General features: G+C 34.9%; 1 protein-coding gene across 1 annotated transcript; it reads left to right on the top strand.

Moving 5' to 3' along the window:
• The first annotated feature begins 20,771 nt into the window (after window positions 1-20,771).
• Window positions 20,772-22,325, top strand: LOC128221101 (uncharacterized). The gene is made up of 2 exons (XM_052929548.1): window positions 20,772-21,160; window positions 21,456-22,325. The coding sequence occupies exons 1-2, from the start codon at window positions 20,818-20,820 to the stop codon at window positions 21,863-21,865; spliced, it is 753 nt and encodes a 250-aa protein (XP_052785508.1). The 5' UTR covers window positions 20,772-20,817; the 3' UTR covers window positions 21,866-22,325.
• The last annotated feature ends 1,609 nt before the right edge of the window (window positions 22,326-23,934 follow it).

The raw sequence follows: 23,934 nt of genomic DNA, 5'->3' as shown, positions 1-23,934 counted from the left end.
CTTATGAAGATTTTTTGTTTGTTTTCCATTTGGCTCCTTCATCAAGAGTTATTTTTTCCATTTGGCGACATTTATCAATAATTGTCTTTTTCATTTTGCCATTTATTAAGAGTTTTCTTTTCCATTTCCACCTTTATCAAGAGTAGTCCTTTCCAATTGCCTATTTATCATGAGTGGGAACGTTCGGTGAAACGGCCAAACTGTTGACTCTCTGACGCAATTGCCAAAGTTCTTTTTTAAAAAGTTGTGTTAATGTTATTGACTTTACCACAAGTCTATTTAATATGTATTAGTCGTTTTGAGATGATAATGTCAAAAAAGTTATCTAATATTAATGATTTGATTTTAAAGTAGTTGTTGGTGTTTGAGTGATCTTCAATCTGCACAAAATACTCTTTTAGTACTGTATGTGTTCATGGATACCTACGTGTGTATTTAACATTGGTTTTAATAACAGTCTAAGGCTGGCATGGTAAATTTATAATAATACAAAGCTTTCAGATAGAGATAAGATTAATTGATTGATTGATTAATTGCAAAACTTATCGATCACAAAATAGGAAACAAATGTGTCATGAAAATACGTATATAACATATTGTCTGTTATATACGTTTTTTCATACTTCATTATTTTCCTTTTTATTTTTATTTTCATTGACAATGTTTTAACATCATCAGTCAATATTTATTGATACAATAGCACTCGCGCCATTTTATTTAAAAGTAATGATCATAATATGATATTGTGTGGGACTTTTGCTTAACATAACTTGTGAATACGTTTTTTGGATGAATCAAGGGTATTTATGAAGCAGTTAAGACAAACATCCATGTTTTCTGTACACGTTTCAATGTAAAATACTTTTTTAATATAACGTTACATAATATTGTTTTAAACAGTTTACCTTTGTAATTCATATCAACTGTAGTATTTCCATGTTAATAAGTACATTGTTCATCCACTCAATTAAGTGGACTGAAGAGGAGCGTACTGATCATAGTACGATTTTTTAGTAGTGAATACTTTATTGCTGTTTAAATGATTTATTTTAAGGAATAAATTGTAGGAGTGATGTCATTATCGGGGTATGCACGCAGTTAGGGTGGTAAAAGTGGGTGGAGTCCGAAGGCCTCCACGCGTACTTTGACCAGCGCAATTGAGTTTATATCACCGATAATGATATCAATCCCACATTGCATTACGTATATTTACACCAATAGTTCATTATTTCCTTCAAGAATTGGTAAAAAACATACTTATTATGTAAATATAACGACCCGAGCATAACTGAAAACAGTTTATCAAATGACGTTTCACTAACGCGGGAAAATATCAACCACTTTTAACGTAAAATTGAAACATTAATATCAACAGTACATATCATAAATCAGCACTTTCATAAATGTTAATTCTTTTTTTACGGGACCTGCTGTCACAATACAAACACTGGCAAGATAACAATTTCCATGTATATTGTTACGCGATGATTCGCGACCCGAACATCTATGAAGATGTTGCGTTCATCATGTGATAACCGCGTTACCCGAAAGGCAGTTCATTTAAGAAATGGAAGTTGGGGTTTAAATATTATGATGTAAAACATTGAAAAATAAAAACAATCAATGATTTATGTACACGTTTCCTTGCAATTAATGTGTTGAGTGTATCACTGTACAAGAGTGTCTACCTAAGTTGGTAATTCACATTTAATTTAGTTGAAGTATTCCGATGTTAACATATTCATTGTTAATTTATTTAAATTTGAACGTACTGATCATTGTATGATGTGTTGTTACTTGATAATATCATTGTTGGATAATTTTATTAGTTTTTTACAAGATGAAAATAGATAAAAAAATCGTTGTATCCTGGGCACGTTAAAATTTATCTATTTTATATATCAATGTAAACATTTTAACCCATTTATTTCATATCAGATTTAGTATGCCCATGTAAAAAAGTAAATTGTTGATTTATTCAAGTAAGTAAGCGGTATGCGAAACAAATGATAATGTATGATATGTGTGTTGTTTTCTTTGCATAAAAAGTGAATATGTTGTTTTTGATGAATAAATGAACATTTAATGACAGAACACATAAAAACATGAAGGAAAAACATTATTTTCTATGCATGTTGCCTCGCAATGTATTCGTTTAATGTAACACTAAGCAGAATTGTTAACCTTTTTAATTCTCACCAATTGTAGTATTCACAATTAGGTTATAAATTGTTAATTTATTTAAATAAGTAGCCGCTAGGTGTAATTTATGATCAGTGTATGATAGTTTGTTGTTTTGCGTTGCATAGCTTGTGAATATGTTTTATGGATAAATTATGGAATTTATAATGATAAACATTAAGAAAAAGAGGAAATAATCTTTTCTGTATACGTTTCCTTGACATTTACTAATTGAGGATATATATATTGTTTTACCAGTTTGAATATTGATTTATTTAACGTAGAAGTCGGTACATGTACGTACAGATCATTGTATGATGTTTAGTATTTTGCTTTCTACAATGAAAAAGACACATTAACCTATAATTGACAGTACAAGAAAGTGAGTTAATAATGTTTGTAATTTATCTACTTGTTACATTGTTATGAGTAAAGTGTTCATTAATTGAACTTAGTAAACGTTACATGAACGTAAGTTAATGGTGTCTGCAATTTATTTACTGTTTTTCAAGTTCATTACTATATTGTCCAATTACTGAATGTACTAGATGGTACATGAACGTAAATTAGTGGTGTCTGAAATTTATTTACTTTCCCGAATTGTAATGATTATATTGTTAACTTACTCAACTAAATAGACGGACATGAACGGTATGTAATGGTGTATGCAATTCGTTTACTTTTCGCGAGTTAATTACTATTATGTTCAATTACTGAACTTAGTAGATGGAACATTAACGTAAGTTAATGGTGTCTGCAATTAATAACTTGTCCCAAGTTAATTAGGTTATTGTTAAATTACTGAACTAAGTAGACGGTACATGAACGTAAGTTAATGGTGTCTGCAAATTATTTACGTTATCTATGGTAATTACTTTATCGTTAGATTACTGAACATAGGAGATGGAACAATAACGTAAGTTAATGGTGTCTGCAATTAATACGTTAAGTACGATATTGTTAAATTACTGAACTTAGTAGACGGTACATGAACGTAAATTAATGGTGTCTGCAAATTATTTACGTTATCTATGGTAATTACTTTATCGTTAGATTACTGAACATAGGAGATGGAACATTAACGTAAGATAATGGTGTCTGCAATCAATAACTTGTCCCAAGTTAATTAGGATATTGTTAAATTACTGAACTAACTAGACGGTACATGAACGGAAGTTAATGGTGTCTGCAATTTATTAACTTTTCCAAAGTTAATAGATATATTGTGAAATTACGGAAATTAGTAGACGGTACACAATGTAACTTATGGTGTCTGAAATTCATTTACTTTTCATAATGAATGTGTTTCGACATATAGGTGATTTAAATCGAATGAGCCAAACATTTCTTTTCAAGAGTTGGCAAAATATAAACTTTAAACTTTATTCATGTTTCAAAAGGATGAAAGTGCACTTGTTTATTCAGTCTTATGTATTATAACTTCGATCGATAAGGTCAAGTATTTCAAAAGATATTATGAAATAAGTATCGTGTCATGGAAATTTCAATTACCATTATTGTTAATTACAATGTTGTAAAATATTATTGCTGCAACCATCCTGTGTTATTTACTGTGTTAGATGTTCTTAATTTTGGTTTGTTCAATTAGATTATTTAAGCACCAGATGTGCCTTGCTACTCTTGTAACAAATATCCTTGACTATCAGCTCGCCTGTGCTTCTTTTTAAGAATATTGTCGACGAATAGTGAAAGCATTGGAACACTTATTAACGTTGTTCATGGGAAACATTTAGTAATAAATACATCGGACATAAGCACATGTGCAGCAATGACCATGTTTATAGTACATAAAACGATGTTTATTTCATTTTTGTAACATATTTCTTATTGTACGCATTTGCATAAAACAAAGTATACTACAATACGTTGGCTATTTGTTACATGGATATAGCATATGTTTGTATGAACGATAATGGCAATGAATACTTTTACGAAATAGTTGACCGAGGCTTATACAGCAAACGTGTTATGTTTAACAATGTTTGATAAACAGTTGGTAAATATATAAAGCATACAGTCATACTTTTTTTTTTATTCTTTTTTTTTCACAATGCGTTTTTTTATCAATTTAGACACATTTTTGTTCGATTTAATTATTTGCGTCTTAGCTACTTTCCAAAATAAGACTTTAAATTTATACTCATACAATGTACTGATATGTTCAGTTCTTTCCCCAACGAGTATATATCATGGTAAGTCATTATTCATTCCAAGCCAATCCGTTTTATAGTCAGCAGCTTAGAATCATTTCGACGTGTTTTTCGTATCTCATCCTGCGTTTCGGCCTGGTATCCTTTTCCGAGCGAATCAAAGGCAAGATCCCAGTTTTGCAAATATATTAGTTATATCAAACGATGACAACAAAACAGTCCTCAGATAATAAACATGCATGTGTTATTTGTTGTGACGTATATAACGAAATCATTTAAAGGATATAATAGAAATTTAACATATATGACAATTTATATAAAACAATTTTAAATGGCCAAACCTTGTGCGATTCTAGGACGAGAGAAAAATCCATCCTTGCATACTCTGAATATCTTTGAATTGTACTTTGTCCTTCGACGTTAGAAGTTGTTGGAGGGCTTGTTAATCAGTCTGAAAATGAAAAATATGGAACGTATAAACATGTGTAGTGCTTGGTTCGGATAATATTTCGTTGATGCTTGGTTCACATTGTTATGGCATCATTTCTTCAAGTTACGTACTTTGCCATGGAAACATAACTAAGGGGTATATCAATAGGTATACACACAATCTCTATGAATTGATTAATTGAAATGACGTATAATGATAACGAATAGTGGTCAAATGGACATTTCCTGCTTGGTTCAAAAAGGTCCGCAGCGCATTACGCCTCGATTCAAAACTTGTGGCACTCATTCCGAGTTAGCAACAAAATTGTTCATCATAATAAAGGTACTAAATTACAGGGGAAATTGCGCGCTGGAACATGTTCCATGTTGGGAAGTTTAATTATTAAATAATGGAGAGAAAAGAAACAAAATTAAGTACATTCTCACTTGGCGCTGACATTTTTAGTGCATTGTATCAAAACAATATACCACGTGATCACCGCCTCTGGGTAAGTAACAACGATATTTCAGTACATGAACGCTACTTACTACACTGTAAGCCTACCAGTATGCTAAAAAAGCATACTTAATCAAATCATCGTGCTTTAAATTATTCAAAACTGGGGCCTCGCGCTCGTTGTGCATGATTTATGTCATGTAGTGCATGTAGTCGATGGAATAACTATTTCTTTGATATTATATGAAAGAACAACACATTATCATGCAATATTCCATATTTATTAAAGTGTGTTTGGCCATTGTATATTGCACGTTGAATACAAAGTAAGCTTGTGAAACAATGATAACGATAAAATATGCTGTAATTAATTGAGCTTTTGAATATGTTTATGGGTTGTTTGACAAATATTTACAATAATTTGTATTAAAAATAGACCCATTCAGTGTTACAATGTAACTCTTTTTATAGTTAATAATAACTTAATTACTTAAATATCATACTATCTCAAACCTTACACATACTACAGATTATAAGAATAATAACAAGCAAAATATGATGTATTGTAAGAATAAGACCATTGCCATTGCTGTACTTTGGTTACGCTGCAATCAATAGTTCAAGTACAATGGAACCACGTTTTGTCAAAACATCAAATATACTAAATCATGGAAATTCATAAAAACCGAAACAATGAACTTATGAAGTTTTGTGTTATATCTTCTCATATATTTGTAAAAAAATTTATTTGCGATCAGAAAAATAAAACATAAAAATATTCTGATTTCGCAGAAAAAAATAAATGCGATCATTATTTGGTTGCGTCATTGAAATATGGAATACAATGATAATATGGTTATAATATACATCATATATCAGTGTTAAGCAGAAAAATAAAAATCGGAATAAATTGTATTCATGTATAGGTTTACGCCATACTTACTAACAGGAAGACTGTTTTACTTAAATTGGTCGGAAACTTAGTAATACATCATTTCTACCTAATGTGATAAACCGGTTGTGTACTTTTATTGAGTTGTCTAACCTTTTGGTAAATTTGATTTATGTTTATTATATGCAGTAGTCATCGAAAAAACTTCCTGGATCGTTCATTACTTAACTGTCATCACTACAATTAACATAATAAAGAAATTCGGCATGCTTTGAGTTAGAAGTTAACATGTCTTTGTTTATAACTAATCAGTTATTCACACACGAGCATTTACTGAAATATAACAAAATCAAACAATGGTGCAATAGTAAAAGGCAAAATAAAGGTTTTTAAATACAAAATTCCTTGTTCATTTAACAAACTGTCAAAGATTTTTTTTTTAAATACACCGGGAATAGTTGAACCAATGGAAAACATACAAAGGGAAGAGCTGCATTTTTTACAAGGGTCACCAGATCCGTGCTGTACTAGGGAAACCTATTGGGCAACCTGGTAGTATACAAACAGTCAAGAGACCGTCCGGAGTACAACCATACGCTGTGATTACCAGTAGAAACTAGGGGTTGGTGGGGTGAAATACAGGTAGTTCCAAATTATGGAATTATGGGCAAATGATGTAATTAAGAACAATGACTTCGAGCATAGTCACAACACATGTTTAATTATAGAAGCTATAAACTATGATAAACAAGTTTCTTTGAAAAGAATGTGCTTTCAGATCTAGCAAAACCGTTGCTTTAGCTCAATTGACTCCGAATTAACCACAAGTGTTCTAGCACTCATAGAGCTCAAGATATGCACTGACTCACTTTTGCACGAAGGCTAGCGTTACTAATTAAATACCGTTCATAATTGTGTCAAAGTATTAAATCACTCCGGTCAGACAGTCAGTGAAGTTTGTTATCCGAAAAAATTTCATACAGCTGGTAGAACAATTCGCTAGCAAGCCGAGAGTATTTTAGTTATACGGGAGCCAGTTATCTCATTTGATTTACCTACCGATACCGATGTGACTGAAACGTTTGATATTACAGCGAACCCTGATTTATCGGAATTGTATAAACTCGAATTATTGTTCGATGATCTACCGCATGATATGTTCATTGACCATATTCTGCTGGACTATCACCACTCAGAAACAACTCTAGAATCACACAGACAAATGCTGTTTGAAATTATCAGACAGGCCGAGGACTACCTCTTCAATCGTGAGCTAGACCTTAAGAAGCGTGTGCATGTTGGTAAGGGTGAATCGGTCGCAGAGAAACTAGCACGTGATATCTGTGTGGTTCTCTCAATTGTGCGAGGGGACGATTACCAACCAATCCAAGATCTTCTTAGTACCTCAAAGAGAAAAGCGCGCCGCCATACACAACGCATAGTATCAACCGCAGCCCAGCAAGAGAAAAATGCACGTGTAAACCGGAAATAGCGGTACAAAAAGACGGACTCATATCTGTACAAGCAGACTTGTTACTTGTTAAACAGAGACAAGCTGCAACAGATACCACCATGTGTCTGAGGAAAAACTCAGTAAAAGAGCTAAAATCGTCAATTGATCAATGCGCCACTGAATTTAACAACTCATTAAATGGTGACAGAACAAGATGCAAAACAGAATTGTTAAAGTTAACTGAAATCATAAAATGTCTCTAACACTCGATATTGGATGTTCAATCCAAAGTCAACCGTATAGAGCAAGGACTTATGGGAGAATACTTCGCGATACCCATCCAGGACGCACCCCCACCAGACCCCGTACCAGCGTCTCTCCACGCTCAGACGGTACAACCATCCACTTCCTGTAAGCCAGTTTTGATGAACGAGTGCAACGACTTTGCGCCTGTACAAAATGAAATGTTCGCCACTATTCTCTCAAGGGAGACTCAACCGAATGAGCGCGCAAAGAAACCCGAAAACGGAACACCGATCCCGACACACGTGACGAACAGAAGTGTTAAATCAAAACGCAGTCAAAATAAAAATAAAAGTAAAATAAACTTTAGCGTTATAGATAAAGATATCGAGCATGCAAACCAGAAACGCAGGGAGAATTTCGACAAAAATTACAATTCGTATGCAGACTATGATTCAGCATGGACATACAACAACAACGACGACGATGATGACTTTTCACAGTACGTCAGAAAGCGGACAAAACGTTTCTTTGTCGGATGATTCGGGCCTTCCATTACGGAGAACAAACTAGGAAATTTTATACGAAAACGTGGCCCAAGAGTATCAAGGATTGTTATAAACAAAACAAGATATGGAAATGTTATAATACGCGTTAACGTAGAAGATGACGAAAACGCGAGCTATATGACAGACGACCCATGCTTCTGGCTTAGCGGCGTCATATGCAGGCCATGGGTGTCGTATGGAACTTACAGGCGTCGAAACAATTCGGATGACGAGACTAGCCGCGCACTGGGACGATGGCAGACTGGAGACCGGCAGATCGGATATTGGAATGAACGCGATGCAAGAACCAACTCTGGGTTCAGTAATTATAACAAATATGACGTTCTAAATGACCAAAGCCTCGACAAACAAAGGATTATAAGGATAAACTAATATAACCTAGCAACATGGAATGTTACAGGCGTAATGTCCAGCGCTAGCTACTTGAGTGACTGTTTAATGCAAAGAAACATACACATATGTGGAATAGCTGAACATTGGTTATATAACAGTGATTTGTATTTCTTAAATTGTATAAACAATCAGTACTGTAGCCACGCAATCTCAGACCCCGATCTTTTAAAACCTAGCAATAGAAGGGTCGGAAAAGGAGGACTAGCAATATTGTGGCATCGTAATTTAAATGAATATGTATCGCCGTAAACGTTCAACTCTAAACATATCATAGGCATAGAACTTAATGTAAGCCCTGGCCAATATTTGTATGTTTTTCAGGTATATCTTCTATGTAAAAATTATTCTGTAGATACATTTAGACACGCCCTAAATGATGTAGAAAATATTATTATACAATTTTCACATAAGGGAACGGTTGTTGTAATGGGCGATTGTAACACAGAACTCCCCTCGCGGGAACAAAAACATATGTGCATAGACTACCGAGGCCAGTCTCTAACAGATATTTTACTTATAAATAACCTTGTAGCAGTAAATGGTCTGTCAATTTGCACTAGTGCGCTTTTTAGTAACGTACCTTTCAATAGTAAAAGAGAAACTCTTATTGATCATATACTTGTACAATTGCATGATGTAAACTTTGTTACTGGTTACCAAATATAACATGATGATTGTACACATTTTTCAACACATCGCCTTATCATAATGTCGTTCCGATATATATGTTTAAAGAAACTGAGCAGTCGAATACAGACACACGGTTTGTTAACTGGAAGTCGGTTAAGCCGAGAGACATTAAAAACTATAAGGCTAGTATAGAAGGGAGCAAAGTGTTAATAAATATATCTAGTAAAAGTCCTCGTGAAGAAGAAGATATGAACGTTCACTACCGAGAAATTGTCACAGAAATAAACGCGGTAACCAAAAAGTGCATACCAAAGGCAACATTCAAACCTTATATCAAACCATATTGGACTAAGAATCTTTCACTCCTACACAAGAAAATGACAGATACTAGAAGTAAATGGATACCAAATGGACGTGAAACGCACGAATCGTCGAACACACGAAAATTATATAAAACGGCTAAAGCGGAATTCAGAAAAGCTTACAGATATGCAGTGCAGAACTTTATTATGAAACTTGAACAAGAGATAGACGAAACAGCAGAAATGGACCAAAATCAAGTCTGGAAGCTTATAAATAACAAACGCAAAAAGTTAAATTCGATAAAATATTTGAAATGAATTTCTCTGGTAAAACTTGCAATAGACCGGAAGATGGAAACATTATTTTACTGACCTTTATTCGCCTGGTGAAAGTGATATTGAAAGACATATGTTACGTAAAACAGAATTAAACAATGTTATAGAAAATTTAGAATGTGACGTAAAATGGTTACCTTCCATTACAAAACCAGATGTTATCAAACAACTAAAGAACTGTAAAAATTGGAAATCAAGTGGCTACGACAACATTAACTATGAACATTTGAAATATGGCGGCGAGGTAATCATAAAGACACTGACAATATTTTTCCAAACTATGTTGAAATTCCATTTTGTTCCAAAATAATTAAAACGAGGAGTAATAACCACTGTTTTCAAAGGTGGAAATAAAAATAAAACAGACCCTAATAGTTATCGAGCAATTTCCTTATGTTCAACAATCTTTAAACTATTTGAAAACAAGTTAGACGAGTTAGGTGGGCCAACGCTAAATTATCTTCAAGGCGGCTTCCAAAAGAAGTACAGCAGTACGATGACGTCATTTATGTTGAGAGAAAGCATCCTCTTCGCACGTGAAAAGCAGTCGAAAATATACGCATGCGCACTTGATGTCCGGCAGGCATTTGATCATGTAACCTTCGATTTGCTTCTGTTAAAACTGCATAAAACTGGGATAAATAGCCATATATTTCTAACAATATTCGAAATGTTTAAAAACATCCAAAGCTGTGTCAGAACACAAAAATTCTCTCCACAGTGGTTTGACATTCAACAAGGAACGAGGCAGGGTCAATGTATAAGCCCGATGTTATATCTTGTCTATATCAATGACCTTATGAACAACTTATTAACCGATAAACGGTGCCTTAAAATAAATAATGCGAGTTTTGTTTGTCCAACATATGCTGATGATATGATTCTTTTATCGCTTAGTAAAGATGACCTGCAGCATTTGATGAACGTATGTTACAACAATTCAGTCAATGAAAACTACATATACAATGCACACAAATGCAGCGTTGTGGTGTTTAATGAAAACATTATAGAAAGTAATCGCTTAAAATGGAAACTGGGTCGCGAAATCGTTAAAGAGGAAACCGGCTTTATCCACCTAGGAGTGTATTGTGACAAAAATGTATCGATTGATCGAAATATCAACGACGCTTATAATAAAATAAGGAAAGCGTATTTCAGCCTATCTGACTGTGGTGTGCTCAATCCAATTTCTATAAAACATCTATATGAAATCATAGTTTTACGTAAAGGACTATTCGGATGTGAGCTATGGTCGTCGATGTCGGAGACACACAGATCATCTCTAGAAACCGTACACCGACAATGCATTAAAGCTATGCAGTGTTTACCGATATCCACAAAAACCGACTTTGCTTTATTATCTGTTGGCCTAATTCCTATTGAAAATGAAATCGATAAAAGGAAACTATTTTTTCAAGGCCAAATGTGTCACTCATCATACCACAAGAGTGTGAAGAATCTATTCAATTTTCGACTTGTACAATACATTAAAAGACCACAAAACATACAGGGCTTTTTCCCAGATATATTCAAAATTCTTGGAAAGTATAAATTACATGGACATTTGAAGACATATATTGAAAGCGGACAATTTCCTGAACTGTCGATATGGAAAAGCCGTGTAAGAAAATCAATAAGATAATACGTTTCGAATGATTTCTATCGAAGACTATCAATTGATGAAACAATGTCCGATTTTATCAGCATACAAAGTGAAATCGCTCCATGTATATCTTGGAAATTTGCAAAACTATACAGAGAATACTTACCGTACTGCCATTCAGTTGTGTTTCTGCTAAGAAAATCCATGTTCTTTGCTTCAACCATGGGTGAAAATGCAAAATAAATGACTTTTTTGCACAAGTTTAAAACTATTATGATGTCTACTTGCCAAAGAACTGTGGTCTTCTCAATGTCTATAAATATGAGCAAGGTCAGTCTAAAGGCATCATTCATAGATTCACACTTGAATAGCAAATATTTGTCAGGCTGTGTAGCATTTCTCAGACTAGTGAGATCATTGCAATTAGCATTCATGTATGTTATTGACAGCGTATGTAAAGTTTATTTTAATGAACTAGGGCCAATTTCACGTTTAAAATATCTTTCGATGAATGCAGAGATCGCTAATATCCATGATCAATAGTATACTATAGACTAAAAAGATCATTGTAGATAGCATCCACGATACTTACTGACAGCTTATAATAAAGCGAATCCCGACGAACTGCGTCCAATTTCTCGTTTAAAATAACTTTTAAATGCAAACGGCAGTGCAGACACAGCCACTAATCATGATCAATAAACGCTTGCATGTGGTAACAGATACCTTCTTAGTCTCGATCTTTCAGCCGCTCTGATCAGTCAATTCAATACAGAACAGTGTCAGATGCAAGCGTCTAGATGATCGAGACTACTTACTTTTACTAGTTTCGTACCCAAAACGGTTCGAACTTTAGTACTTTTCCCGGCTTTTTCCCGATTTTAACCTATAATCGCAACATTCAAGGCATTTTCACGACCAGGAACAGACTTTATGATATTCCCGACTTTTTCCCGTTTTCCCGGTAGTGTGGGAACCTTGTAAGACAACATGTCGCGTGCAAGACCGATGTCCCTACCTCTAAGGTCATGATCACACTAAGTGTTTGAACCCTGCAAATGAGACATAGAGAATAGGTGGTTGTGTCTGAGCTGTTCTTTTCTCTTGTATGGAATTATTTTAAAATAACTACCACATGTGTTTGATATACCAAGACGACGTGTCGCTAGCAGGACTAGTGTTCTTGTCTCTAAGGTCAAGGTCACACTTAGTGTTTGAATACTGTGGGATGTGTCTTATAAGGAAATATAGTATAGGTTGTCGTGTCCAAGCTGTAGCTTTCTCTTGTATTGACATATTTTAAAATAGCATGTGTTCCACATACATAAACGACATATCACTGGCAAGACCCGTTTCCTAACCTCTCCTCTCAAGGGACGGTCACAGTTAATGTTTGAATACTGTTGAATGCTGCATATAATGATATAGCGTATAGGTGGTTGTGTCCGGGCTGTTAATTTCTCTTTTATGGACATATTTCAAATTGTCCAAATGTGTTTGACATACCATGAGGACGTGTCGCATGTAAGACCCGTGTCCCTACCTATAAGGTCAAGGTCACACTAAGTGTTTGTTTACTTTGGAATGCTGCATATAAGGCCCAAAGAGGGTACGTTGTCAATATGGGTGTTTTTTATCTTCAAAGGCAATTTAAATAAACTTGCCTTATGTATTTGACACGTTGCAACGTTGCATTTGCAAGACCCATGCTGTATTGTTGTCCAGCATAGAGGAATTTCAATCCTATGGCACAAACACAATGCCGTGTGGAGATGCACCAACCATGTTGGTTATACATAATGCAATGGAGTCTTGCAAATGCACCCGCTATATTGGTTAAACAAAATGTAATGTGACATTGCAAGGCCGCAAGCCATGTTTATTAGACATCATGCCATAATTGTGGTCTTACACATGCACTAGCCTTGTTGGTAAGACATAATGTCATGTGGTTTTGCACATGCACCAGCCACGTTGGTAAAACATAATGCCATGTGGTCTTACAAATGCACCAACCATGTTTGTTAGACGTAGTGTCATGTTGACTTACACATGCAATAGCCTTGTTGGTTAGACATAATGCCATGTGGTCTTCCAAATGCACTAGCCTTGTTGGTTAGACATAATGCCATGTGGTCTTGCAAATGCACCAGCCACTTTGGTTAAACATAATGCCATGTGGTCTTACAAATGCACCAACCATGTTTATTAGACGTATTGTCATGTTGACTTACACATGCAATAGCCTTGTTGGTTAGACATAATGCCATGTGGCCTTCCAAATGCACTAGCCTTGTTGGTTAGACATAATGCCATGTGATCTTGCAAATGCACCAGCCACGTTGGTTAGCCAGAGTTTCATGTGGTGTCGCAGATGCACCAGCTGTATTGGTTGGACATTATGCTATGTGGTCTCACAAATTGGTCACATACTGTGACAGCTCTTTTTAATGGTAAGACTTTTAAGAGAATTCAATCTTTTTCAAATGCGGGGGTCTTCAGCAACAAATATATATATATATATATGTATATGTAAAGCTCAATATATGATCGTCATAAAATCTTTTAACCGAATCATGACCGCTGTGTTATTATTTTTAATATATATATATATACATCAAAAATAATAACTCTTACAGCGGTCATGATTCGTTAAAAAGATTTTATGACGGTCATATATTGAGCTTTACATATACATAAATAATGAAATACATCTGATAAAAATAGCTTTTTCTGGAGTATACTTACGTTGACACACCATTTTTAATGAACTGAAAGTTATCACTATTACTTTACTATTGATAGATTTATGGTTTTAGTTAACTACATTCGTCACATGACAATTAATGTCACACGGTAATGTTGCTGGACGACAATGTCGATACTTTCTCACTTGATATATGTTGATAAAGCTTTTAATGCACACCAAGGTATAAACTGAACATAGTAAAACTTTTATCATAATGTTAACAGTGATTGCATTTTTTTTTAAATAAGACAAACTTATTTATCCGACAGCCCTTCAACTATGGAATTGCGTCTAATTCCTCGATTTCCAATCGCATTTCGATTAGTGGTATGAAGCACGGCTATGTAATCAAAATCAATAGAAAGAAGTGATTGGTAAGCAACACTTGATTTATAAACATTTGTATCACTACTTTAACCTGTCTACACAAAACCATTCGCTATCCCTTCTTCAGGAGCAAGGCAGAACACATATTCCAGTGACTGCCACTCTGAAGCAAATCTACATCTTTGACATAAACCTGAATCCAAACTCTATTCCCAGCTTTGAGGGTCAGCAGTTGTTGCACGGAATTGCAAGAGTATGCTCGATATTCATACATTTCACCACGAAGACTGTCCTTGCCATCAATTACTAGTCCGTAGTAAAGGTTTTGTTTATTTTGGACGCACATATGCAATGATACCAGGTACGTTCCGTCTACTGGAGCTGTGAATATGCCCGTTGTATAATCGTAACCGTTTCCATCATTAACCAGGGTCTCAGTAAAAACGATCGTGTGTCCTGTTTTAATTGAGGTGTCAGCGACATTTTTAGAATTGAAGAAAACAAAGGGAAGAACCGTTTTCTATGAAAAGATGAAAGACGGGCATTGTGTTGGATAATAAAAATCAATAAAAATAGTTAAAATTATGATTATAGATGAAAATAATAATAATAATAATAATAATAATAATAATAATAATAATAATAACAACAATAACAATAACAATAATAATAATAATAATAATAATAATAATAATAATAATAGTAATAATAATAATAATAATAATAGTAATAATAATAATAATAATAATAATTATAATAATAATAATTTTTATTTATTTTTGTCTAATTTTGTTTTATCAATGATAATGTGCAGCATTTTGAAGTTCGCTTTTCTTTAGTCGGAGTCAATAAATTCAGACTCAAGATTTTACAAAATACGAGCCCAGGGTGGGAATGTAGCATAATGCAAGTTAGCATGCCTTTAACTTTCTCCAAGTCCGAAATCGATATTTGAACTTCGTCTTTGAGATTGCTTTTGAGTTCTTTATTCTCTCTTTTCAGCACCTGAAGTTCATTTGAGAAAGTGTTCAACTTTGCAGCCACTGTTTCTAAGATATTTGTAACATCTTTCTTTTGGTCCATTCCCATACGGACAACTCTTTCAAGAATCTGCTCTTCATAATTGTAGCGAGAGCACTCTGGCTCCTTAAATCCGCTGATTTGTTGGATAACTAAAATCACAAATAAGCTTAAGGTAAAAACGTACATTTCTGGAAGTATCTGAGTAACTGTCGGAAAGTTATGGTGTATCATAGAGCGAGTTGGCTAGTCTGTTACAGAAAATGTAACCGTGTAAGAATACCGGATGGAACTGCGCATTATCGCGTACGAACGCTAATGGAACCTGTGTCTAATTAAAGGAGCATCATTTGATCAAAACTATAAAATATAGTTGTGTTTACAGAGAAAGTTTTAAACTGATAAAACCGGTTTAACTTATCAGTGATATCTTGTTTGCACGTATAGTTTCAAGACGATCATCCAATCATCGGTTTTTAATTTCACTGCTTTTGTTTTAATGTTATATCTGTTCGATAATTTCAAAAACAGTTCTTGAACAGTTTAAGAGTTAACGTTAAATGGCCTGTTCTAGAGCATCACGTTCTATAACTTTTCAAAAGTAATAAGTTCTGGATGGAGATGGAGGTTCATTGTAGAACTCGCACCTTGGATGGGTGTTTTTATGAACGTTTAGTTGGTCTAGTTAAGCGTTCATTGAGGAAGACACTTGGCCGGAAATTGTTAACGAACGCACAACTGCAAACGTTGATTAAAGAAATAGAAGCAGTTGTCAACTCAAGGCCGTTAGTTTACGTAGGTGAGGATATTAATTCTAGTATAACTATTACACCTGCACACTTTATTTCACCAAATTTAAGTCTGAGCATCCCTGACATAGAATGTCACGAGGATGATAACTACACGCCAAAAGCCTCTAATGCCTCTGACTTATTGAATATGTGGAAAAAAGGGCAAAAACTCTTAAGTACCTTTTGGAAATTATGGCGTGATGAATATTTATTGAGCTTACGGGAAAGAACACAGACCAGGTTAAAAGGTAAACGGATACAGGCCAAACAATCACCAAATGTAGGTGACATAGTTCTTGTCAAAGATGATTTGCCGCGCGGCTGTTGGAGGTTAGGAAAAATTATTTCGATGGTTCAAAGTCGTGATGGGAACATCAGGTCTGTAAAGCTACGTTTGCAGTCAGGAAGAATAATGGGACGTGCACTTAACGCACTCTATCCCCTCGAGATATCAGAATCTTCAAAGTCTACGAGTGATTGTCCTAAAAACTCTGGTGAAAATGATGTTATACCACCAAGAGTACTGCCTGGTAGAAAAGCTGCTGAGTGTGCAAAAAGACGAATAAAGTCACAGCTCATGGACGAGTCTTTATAAAATTATTCAGACATTTTTGGGGGTTAAAGCCTCTTATTCGTTATTTGGTGTTTATAGCCGCATTGTATATAAATGCAATAGCTCTGTGGGAGTAAGCTACAATTGCACGAGGAATTTGAGTCAAATACTCGTGGTGATATTATTCATTTTAACACATAATTTCAGTCAAAATGTTCGTATGTGACACTTGCTATCATTCGTACAAATATAAACATAAACGTAATTTACAAAGGCATATTAAAGAAAAACATCTTCAAATAGAGCATTGGGAATGTTCTATCCCAAACTGTAATTCAAAATTCATCAGGAAGAAATATTTGTTTAAACATTTAGTTCTTAAGCATGATTTGTCAAAGAATGACGCAATGAACCTCAGCATCAAGTGCTCGAGAAAAGGACCCAAATCCAGTGCGTTTTACGATGAAGTCAGCGATGATGACTCTGTATTCGATATTATTAGTGATGTTAATAATAATAGATGTGTCTCAAAGGATTATGATGACACGATCGCTTCATTTGATACTGGGCTACTGTCCGACACTCCAATATCTTCGAACACGCCGGAAAGCAGTGTTTCCGGTCTGGACAGACCGGAAGTATCCAGTTTGGGCCATTCAGGAAGTGTCGGTGCTGACGGAAGTCCAGGTACAAGTGTTTCCGGTCTGGACAGACCGGAAGTATCCAAATTGGGACATTCAGGAAGTGTCCGTGCTGACGGAAGTCCAGGTAACAGTGTTTCCGGTCGGGAGAGACCCGAAGGGTCCAGATCACGTATGTCCGGAAGTGTCCGCGCCGACTGAAGTAGTAGCGCCCGTGTCCCTAGAAGCATGTTTTCAGGTGGAGATACCAGAAATGTTCCTGTGAAAGGGCGTTTTTCTAGTAGTGTTCCCGGTCGGAATAGAACATTAGTATATGGTATAGGTCAGGCCGGAAGTGTCCGCGTTGGCGGAAGAAGCATGTTTTCCAGTAAAAGTGTCCGTGAAAACGGAAGTAAAAGTGGTTCCGGTAAAGTCACCGGAAACGTCCGCTTCAGCGGAAATGGTGTTGATGTTAAAAATAAAAGTAGTGTTAATGTTCCAAATAAAAGTGATTCCGGTAAAGTACCCGGAAACACAAGCAGTACCGAAAGTGGTGCTGTCCCTCCTTCGTGTTGTGCCAGAAAACACCCAAGGTATCAACCACATGTGGAGGAAATCAGCGACAATGACAGTAAAGGCACCGCTATAGTGCCGTATGTCCAGTCCTTTAATGGTATTCAGAAAAAAAGGATATGGTCGCTCAAAATTACTCATATCATTGACAGGACTGGTGGAATGGACTTTGTTCAATCAGTGTAATTGGACCAAGAATAAAGTGAATGTGTATTATAAATAATTATAAAAATGTATCACTGCACTGATAGTACTTTTTTAAACTGCTGGGTTGCAGTTATTATGTGATATGTATTAACTATTAAGTAACTGTCTTAATTTATCATGTATAAATATATATACAAATGTTGAACATATGATGAACCATTGATAAATGCTTTGCTGAATAATACTGCAAGTAGCAGTTTTTTAGTGATTACATTTGCATTTGAAAAATGTATTTGTTTCATAAATATGTAATGTCATTATTTTATATATTAGTGTGATTATTATATAACATATAAGTATATCTATATAATATGCTACTAGTATATGTCTGATATATTATTATTAATTGTTTCGGTGGGAGCGTCGCAAAATGCGAATTACACCGACGGAGGCTCAGACGGAGGCTCCGACAGTCCCGTTCCGTCGGAGCTAAATCAAACTTCAAAGTGTGTGTTGTGTTATAATTATAATGAGTAATAAATTCAATGTAGCGTTGTTCTAAGGGGGCAACTAAGAATATAAACGATCTCCGCTACAATTAATGAAAAAACATTATCGAACAGGCAAAGCAATAAATATACATGGTATAACATAGTTTGTAGTTGAGTGTACTGTACAACTCCAAATACAATCGGAACTCCTCGGCCATTTTATCGAAAACAACCTCGGATGTATTTGGACGGTTTACATGCTCAAAAAGTGGTACGTTTAAGTCCGCTGCAAATAGATCGCGTAGTAATCTTAATTAGTTGTTAAACTTTAGGACTTATCTCTTGGGAATCTTAATTATGTTTGCAAACATACACTTCACTGGCAATCAATTTAAAGTGAGAGCAATGAATACAACAAATCAAAAATTTACGGACTACTTCTACTGATGTAACGGCATACATCCGAGGTTGTTTTTGGAAAAAATGGCCGAGGAGCTCCGAATGCTCCAAATACACGGAAACTGCGTTGGCAAATTTGTTGAACAAAACATGATCAGCGGTATGTACCATTGCGGCATGGTATGTAGAACTGACACGTTGCTAATTTGTTACAGGCATGCATTCCAGGTAATCTGCCAAACAATATCATTAAAGCCATAACTATTCATCATGGCAGGGCATATGACAAATATAATACTTGTCATACCAAAAAATATATTTCGACTGAAATCTTAAAGGTTGGCATTTAATCTGTAATACAGTGTTTGACCAACTAGTAATCTGCGACGCATGTTTTTGGTCCTTCGGACATATTTCTGACTAATGAAATAAACACTTGCAAATTCTACAAACATTGAATTGAATTGAGTTGCATTCAATCATTATTTTGAATAGCTATCATTAGTTAAGTTTAGCATTTAAAATGTGTTATGCATGGTTATGTCTGTCTAAATATGAATTAAATAATCAAGAAATTTCCGGTATTCTTTCCTGATGTTACTAAATTAAGATATGAAAACATATATGAAACAAAAAGGCAAAGCACGAGTTTCCTCGGATTATATCAGAAGTATGTAGTTGCTGTCAAATACATAAATACATGGACATATTCTTTCTGAAATTAAACTAGTTGCTCCGCCTTGGCGAGTATTCTGGGATGACATATTTTCCAATTTTGTTCAGAGGTAATTTTTATTTTTCTTGACATCTGTTTTATTCAGGTAATTGCCTCCACTTGATTAATCTTACACAATGAAAACTTCCAACACAGTGTTCACGCAAGGGCTTTTCAAGGAATGGCCGATTCTAAAAACAAATATCATGTTCTATAACAGTTTAATATCATGAAGTCCGAGAACAAGCAATGGAACATTTTTGCGTTGTTCAGTTATTTTATTATTGAATTGTTCTTGAACTTGGTACTAGAACAGTGTAAGAAATCAAAATGGCCTGTCAGAACTTCAAATAATTCTAACATATTTCAAGACCTCATGGCTTAAACAAGTTCCAGAACTTATTACTTTTGAAAAGTTATAGAACGTGATGCTCTAGAACAGGCCATTTAACGTTAACACTTAAACTGTTCAAGAACTGTTTTTGCAATTATCGAACAGATATAACATTAAAACAAAAGCAGTGAAATTAAAAACCGATGATTGGATGATCGTTTTGAAACTATACGTACAAACAAGATATCACTGATAAGTTAAACCGATTTTATCAGTTTAAAACTTTCTCTGTAAACACAACTATATTTTATAGTTTTCATCAAATAATGCTCCTTTAATTAGACACAGTTTCCATTAGCGTTCGTTCGCGGTGATGCGTAGTTCCATCCGGTATTCTTACACGGTTACATTTTCTGTAACAGACTAGCCAACTCGCTCTATGATACACAATTACTTTCCGACAGTTACTCAGATACTTCCAGAAATGTACGTTTTTACCTTAAGCTTATTTGTGATTTTAGTTATCCAACAAATCAGCGGATTTAAGGAGCCAGAGTGCTCTCGCTACCATTATGAAGAACAGATTCTTGAAAGAGTTGTCCGTATGGGAATGGAGTTGGAATACCAAAAGAAAGATGTTACAAATATCTTAGAAACAGTGGCTGCAAAGTTGAACACTTTCTCAAATGAACTTCAGGTGCTGAAAAGAGAGAATAAAGAACTCAAAAGCAATCTCAAAGACGAAGTTCAAATATCGATTTCGGACTTGGAGAAAGTTAAAGGTATGCTAACTTGCATTATGCTATATTCCCACCCTGGGCTCGTTTTGTGTAAAATTTTGAGTCTGAATTTATTGACTCCGACTAAGAAAAGCGAACTTCAAAATGCTAAACATTATCATTGATAAAACAAAATTAGACAAAAATAAATAAAAATTATTATTATTATTATTATTATTATTATTATTATTATTATTATTATTATTATTATTATTATTATTTTCATCTATAATCATAATTTTAACTATTTTTATTGATTTTTATTATCCAACACAATGCCCGTCTTTCATCTTTTCAGAGAAAACGGTTCTTCCCCTTGTTTTCTTCAATTCTAAAAATGTTGCTGACACCTCAATTAAGACAGGACACACGATCGTTTTTACTGAGACCCTGGTAAATGATGGAAACGGGTACGATAATACAACGGGCATCTTCACAACTCCAGTAGACGGAACGTACCTGGTATCATTGCATATGTGCGTCAAAAATAAACAAAACCTTTACTACGGACTTGTAATTGATGGCAAGGACACTCTTCGTGGTGAAATGTATGAATATCGAGCATACTCTTGCAATTCCGTGCAACAACTGCTGACCCTCAAAGTTGGGAAAAGAGTTTGGATTCAGGTTTATGTCAAAGATGTAGATTTGCTTCAGAGTGGCAGTCACTGGAATATGTTTTCTGCCTTGCTCCTGAATAAGGGATAGCGAATGGTTTTGTGTAGACAGGTTAAAGTAGTGATACAAGTGTTTATATAATCAAGTGTTGCTTACCAATCACTTCTTTCTATTGATTTTGATTACATAGCCGTGCTTCATACCACTCATCGAAATGCGATTGAACATCGAGGAATTAGACGCAATTCCATAGTTGAAGGGCTGTCGGATAAATAAGTTTGTCTTATTTAAAAAGATGCAATCACTGTTAACATTATGATAAAAGTTTTACTATGTTCAGTTTAAACCTTGGTGTGCCTTAAGAGCTTTATCAACATATATCAAGTGAGAAAGTATCGACATTGTCGTCCAGCAACATTACCGTGTGACATTAATCGTCATGTGACGAATGTAGTTAACTAAAACCATAATTTTTTATCAGATATATTTCATTATTTATGTATATATAAAGCTCAATAATATATGTCCGTCATAAACTCTTTTTAACGAATCATGAACGCTGTAAGAGTTATTATTTTTGATATATATATATATATATATATATATATATATATATATATATATATATATATATTAAAACTAATAACACAGCGATCATGATTCGGTAAAAAGAGTTATATATATACATATATATATATATATATATATATATATATATTTGTTGCTGAAGACCCCCGCATTTGAAAAAGATTGAATTCTCTTAAAAGTCTTACCATTAAAAAGAGCTGTCACAGTATGTGACCAATTTGTGAGACCACATGGCATTATGTCCGACCAATACAGCTGGTGCATCTGCGACACCACATGGCATTATGTCTAACCAACGTGGCTAGTGCATGTGTAAGTCAACATGGCAATACGTCTAACAAACATGGCTGGTGCATTTGTAAGACCACATGACATTATGTTTAACCAACGTAGCTGGTGCATTTGCAAGACTACATGGCATTATGTCTAACCAACAAGGCTAGTGCATGTGTAAGGCCACAATTATGGCATGATGTCTAACAAACATGGCTTGCGGCCGTGCAAGGTCACATTACATTTTGTTTAACCAATATAGCGGGTGCATTTGCAAGACGCCATTGCATTTTGTCTAACCAACATGGTTGGTGCATTTGTAAGACCACATGGCATTATGTTTTGCCATAAGATTGAAACTCCTCTTTGCTTGACAACAATACATAGTGGGTCTTGCAAATGCAACGTTGCATTTACGTGTCAAATACATACGGCAAGTTATTTTAAATTGCATTTGAACATAAAAAACACCGATATTTGACGTACGGCCTTATATGCAGCATTCCATTGTAAACAAACACTTAGTGTGACCTTAAACTTAACGGTAGGGACACGGGTTTTGCATGCGACACGTCGTCATGGTATGTCAAACACATGTGGAAATAAGTTTTAAATATGTCCATACAAGAGAAATGTACAACCCGGACACGACCACCTATGCTCTGTGACCTTATAGGAATCATTACATAATATTCAAACACTTAGTGTGACCTCGACCTTAGAGGTAAGTACACGGGCCCTGCACGCAACACGTCGTCTTGGTATGTCAAACACATGTGGAAAATTATTTTAAAATCTGTCCATCAAAAAGAAAGCTACAGCTCGGACACGACCGCCTATATTCTATGTCTAATTTGCAGGATTCGATAGTATTCAAACACAAAGTGTGACCTTGACCTCAGAGGTAGGGATATAGGTCTTGTACGCGACAAATATTCTAGGTATATGAAACACATGTGGCAAGTAAATTTTAAATATGTCTTTTCATGAGACGGTGACAGATCGGACACGACCACCTATATTCTATGGCCTTATATGCAGCATTCTGTAGTATTCAAACATAAAGTGTAACCTTGACTTAGAGGTAGGGGCATGGGTTTTGCACGCGACACATCCTTTTGATATGTGAAACACATGTGGCAAGTTATTTTAAAATCTGTCCATACATGAGAAAGTTACAGCCCGGATACGAGCACTTATACTCTATATCCTTTTATGCAGCATTCCATAGTATTCAAACACTTAGTGTAACGTAAAACTAAAAGCAAGGAACACAGGCCGTGTATGCAGCACATCGT

The sequence above is a fragment of the Mya arenaria genome, chromosome 16 (assembly GCF_026914265.1).
Source record: "Mya arenaria isolate MELC-2E11 chromosome 16, ASM2691426v1".
Lineage (NCBI taxonomy): Eukaryota > Metazoa > Mollusca > Bivalvia > Myida > Myidae > Mya > Mya arenaria.
This window is presented reverse-complemented; position numbering and strand designations above follow the sequence as displayed.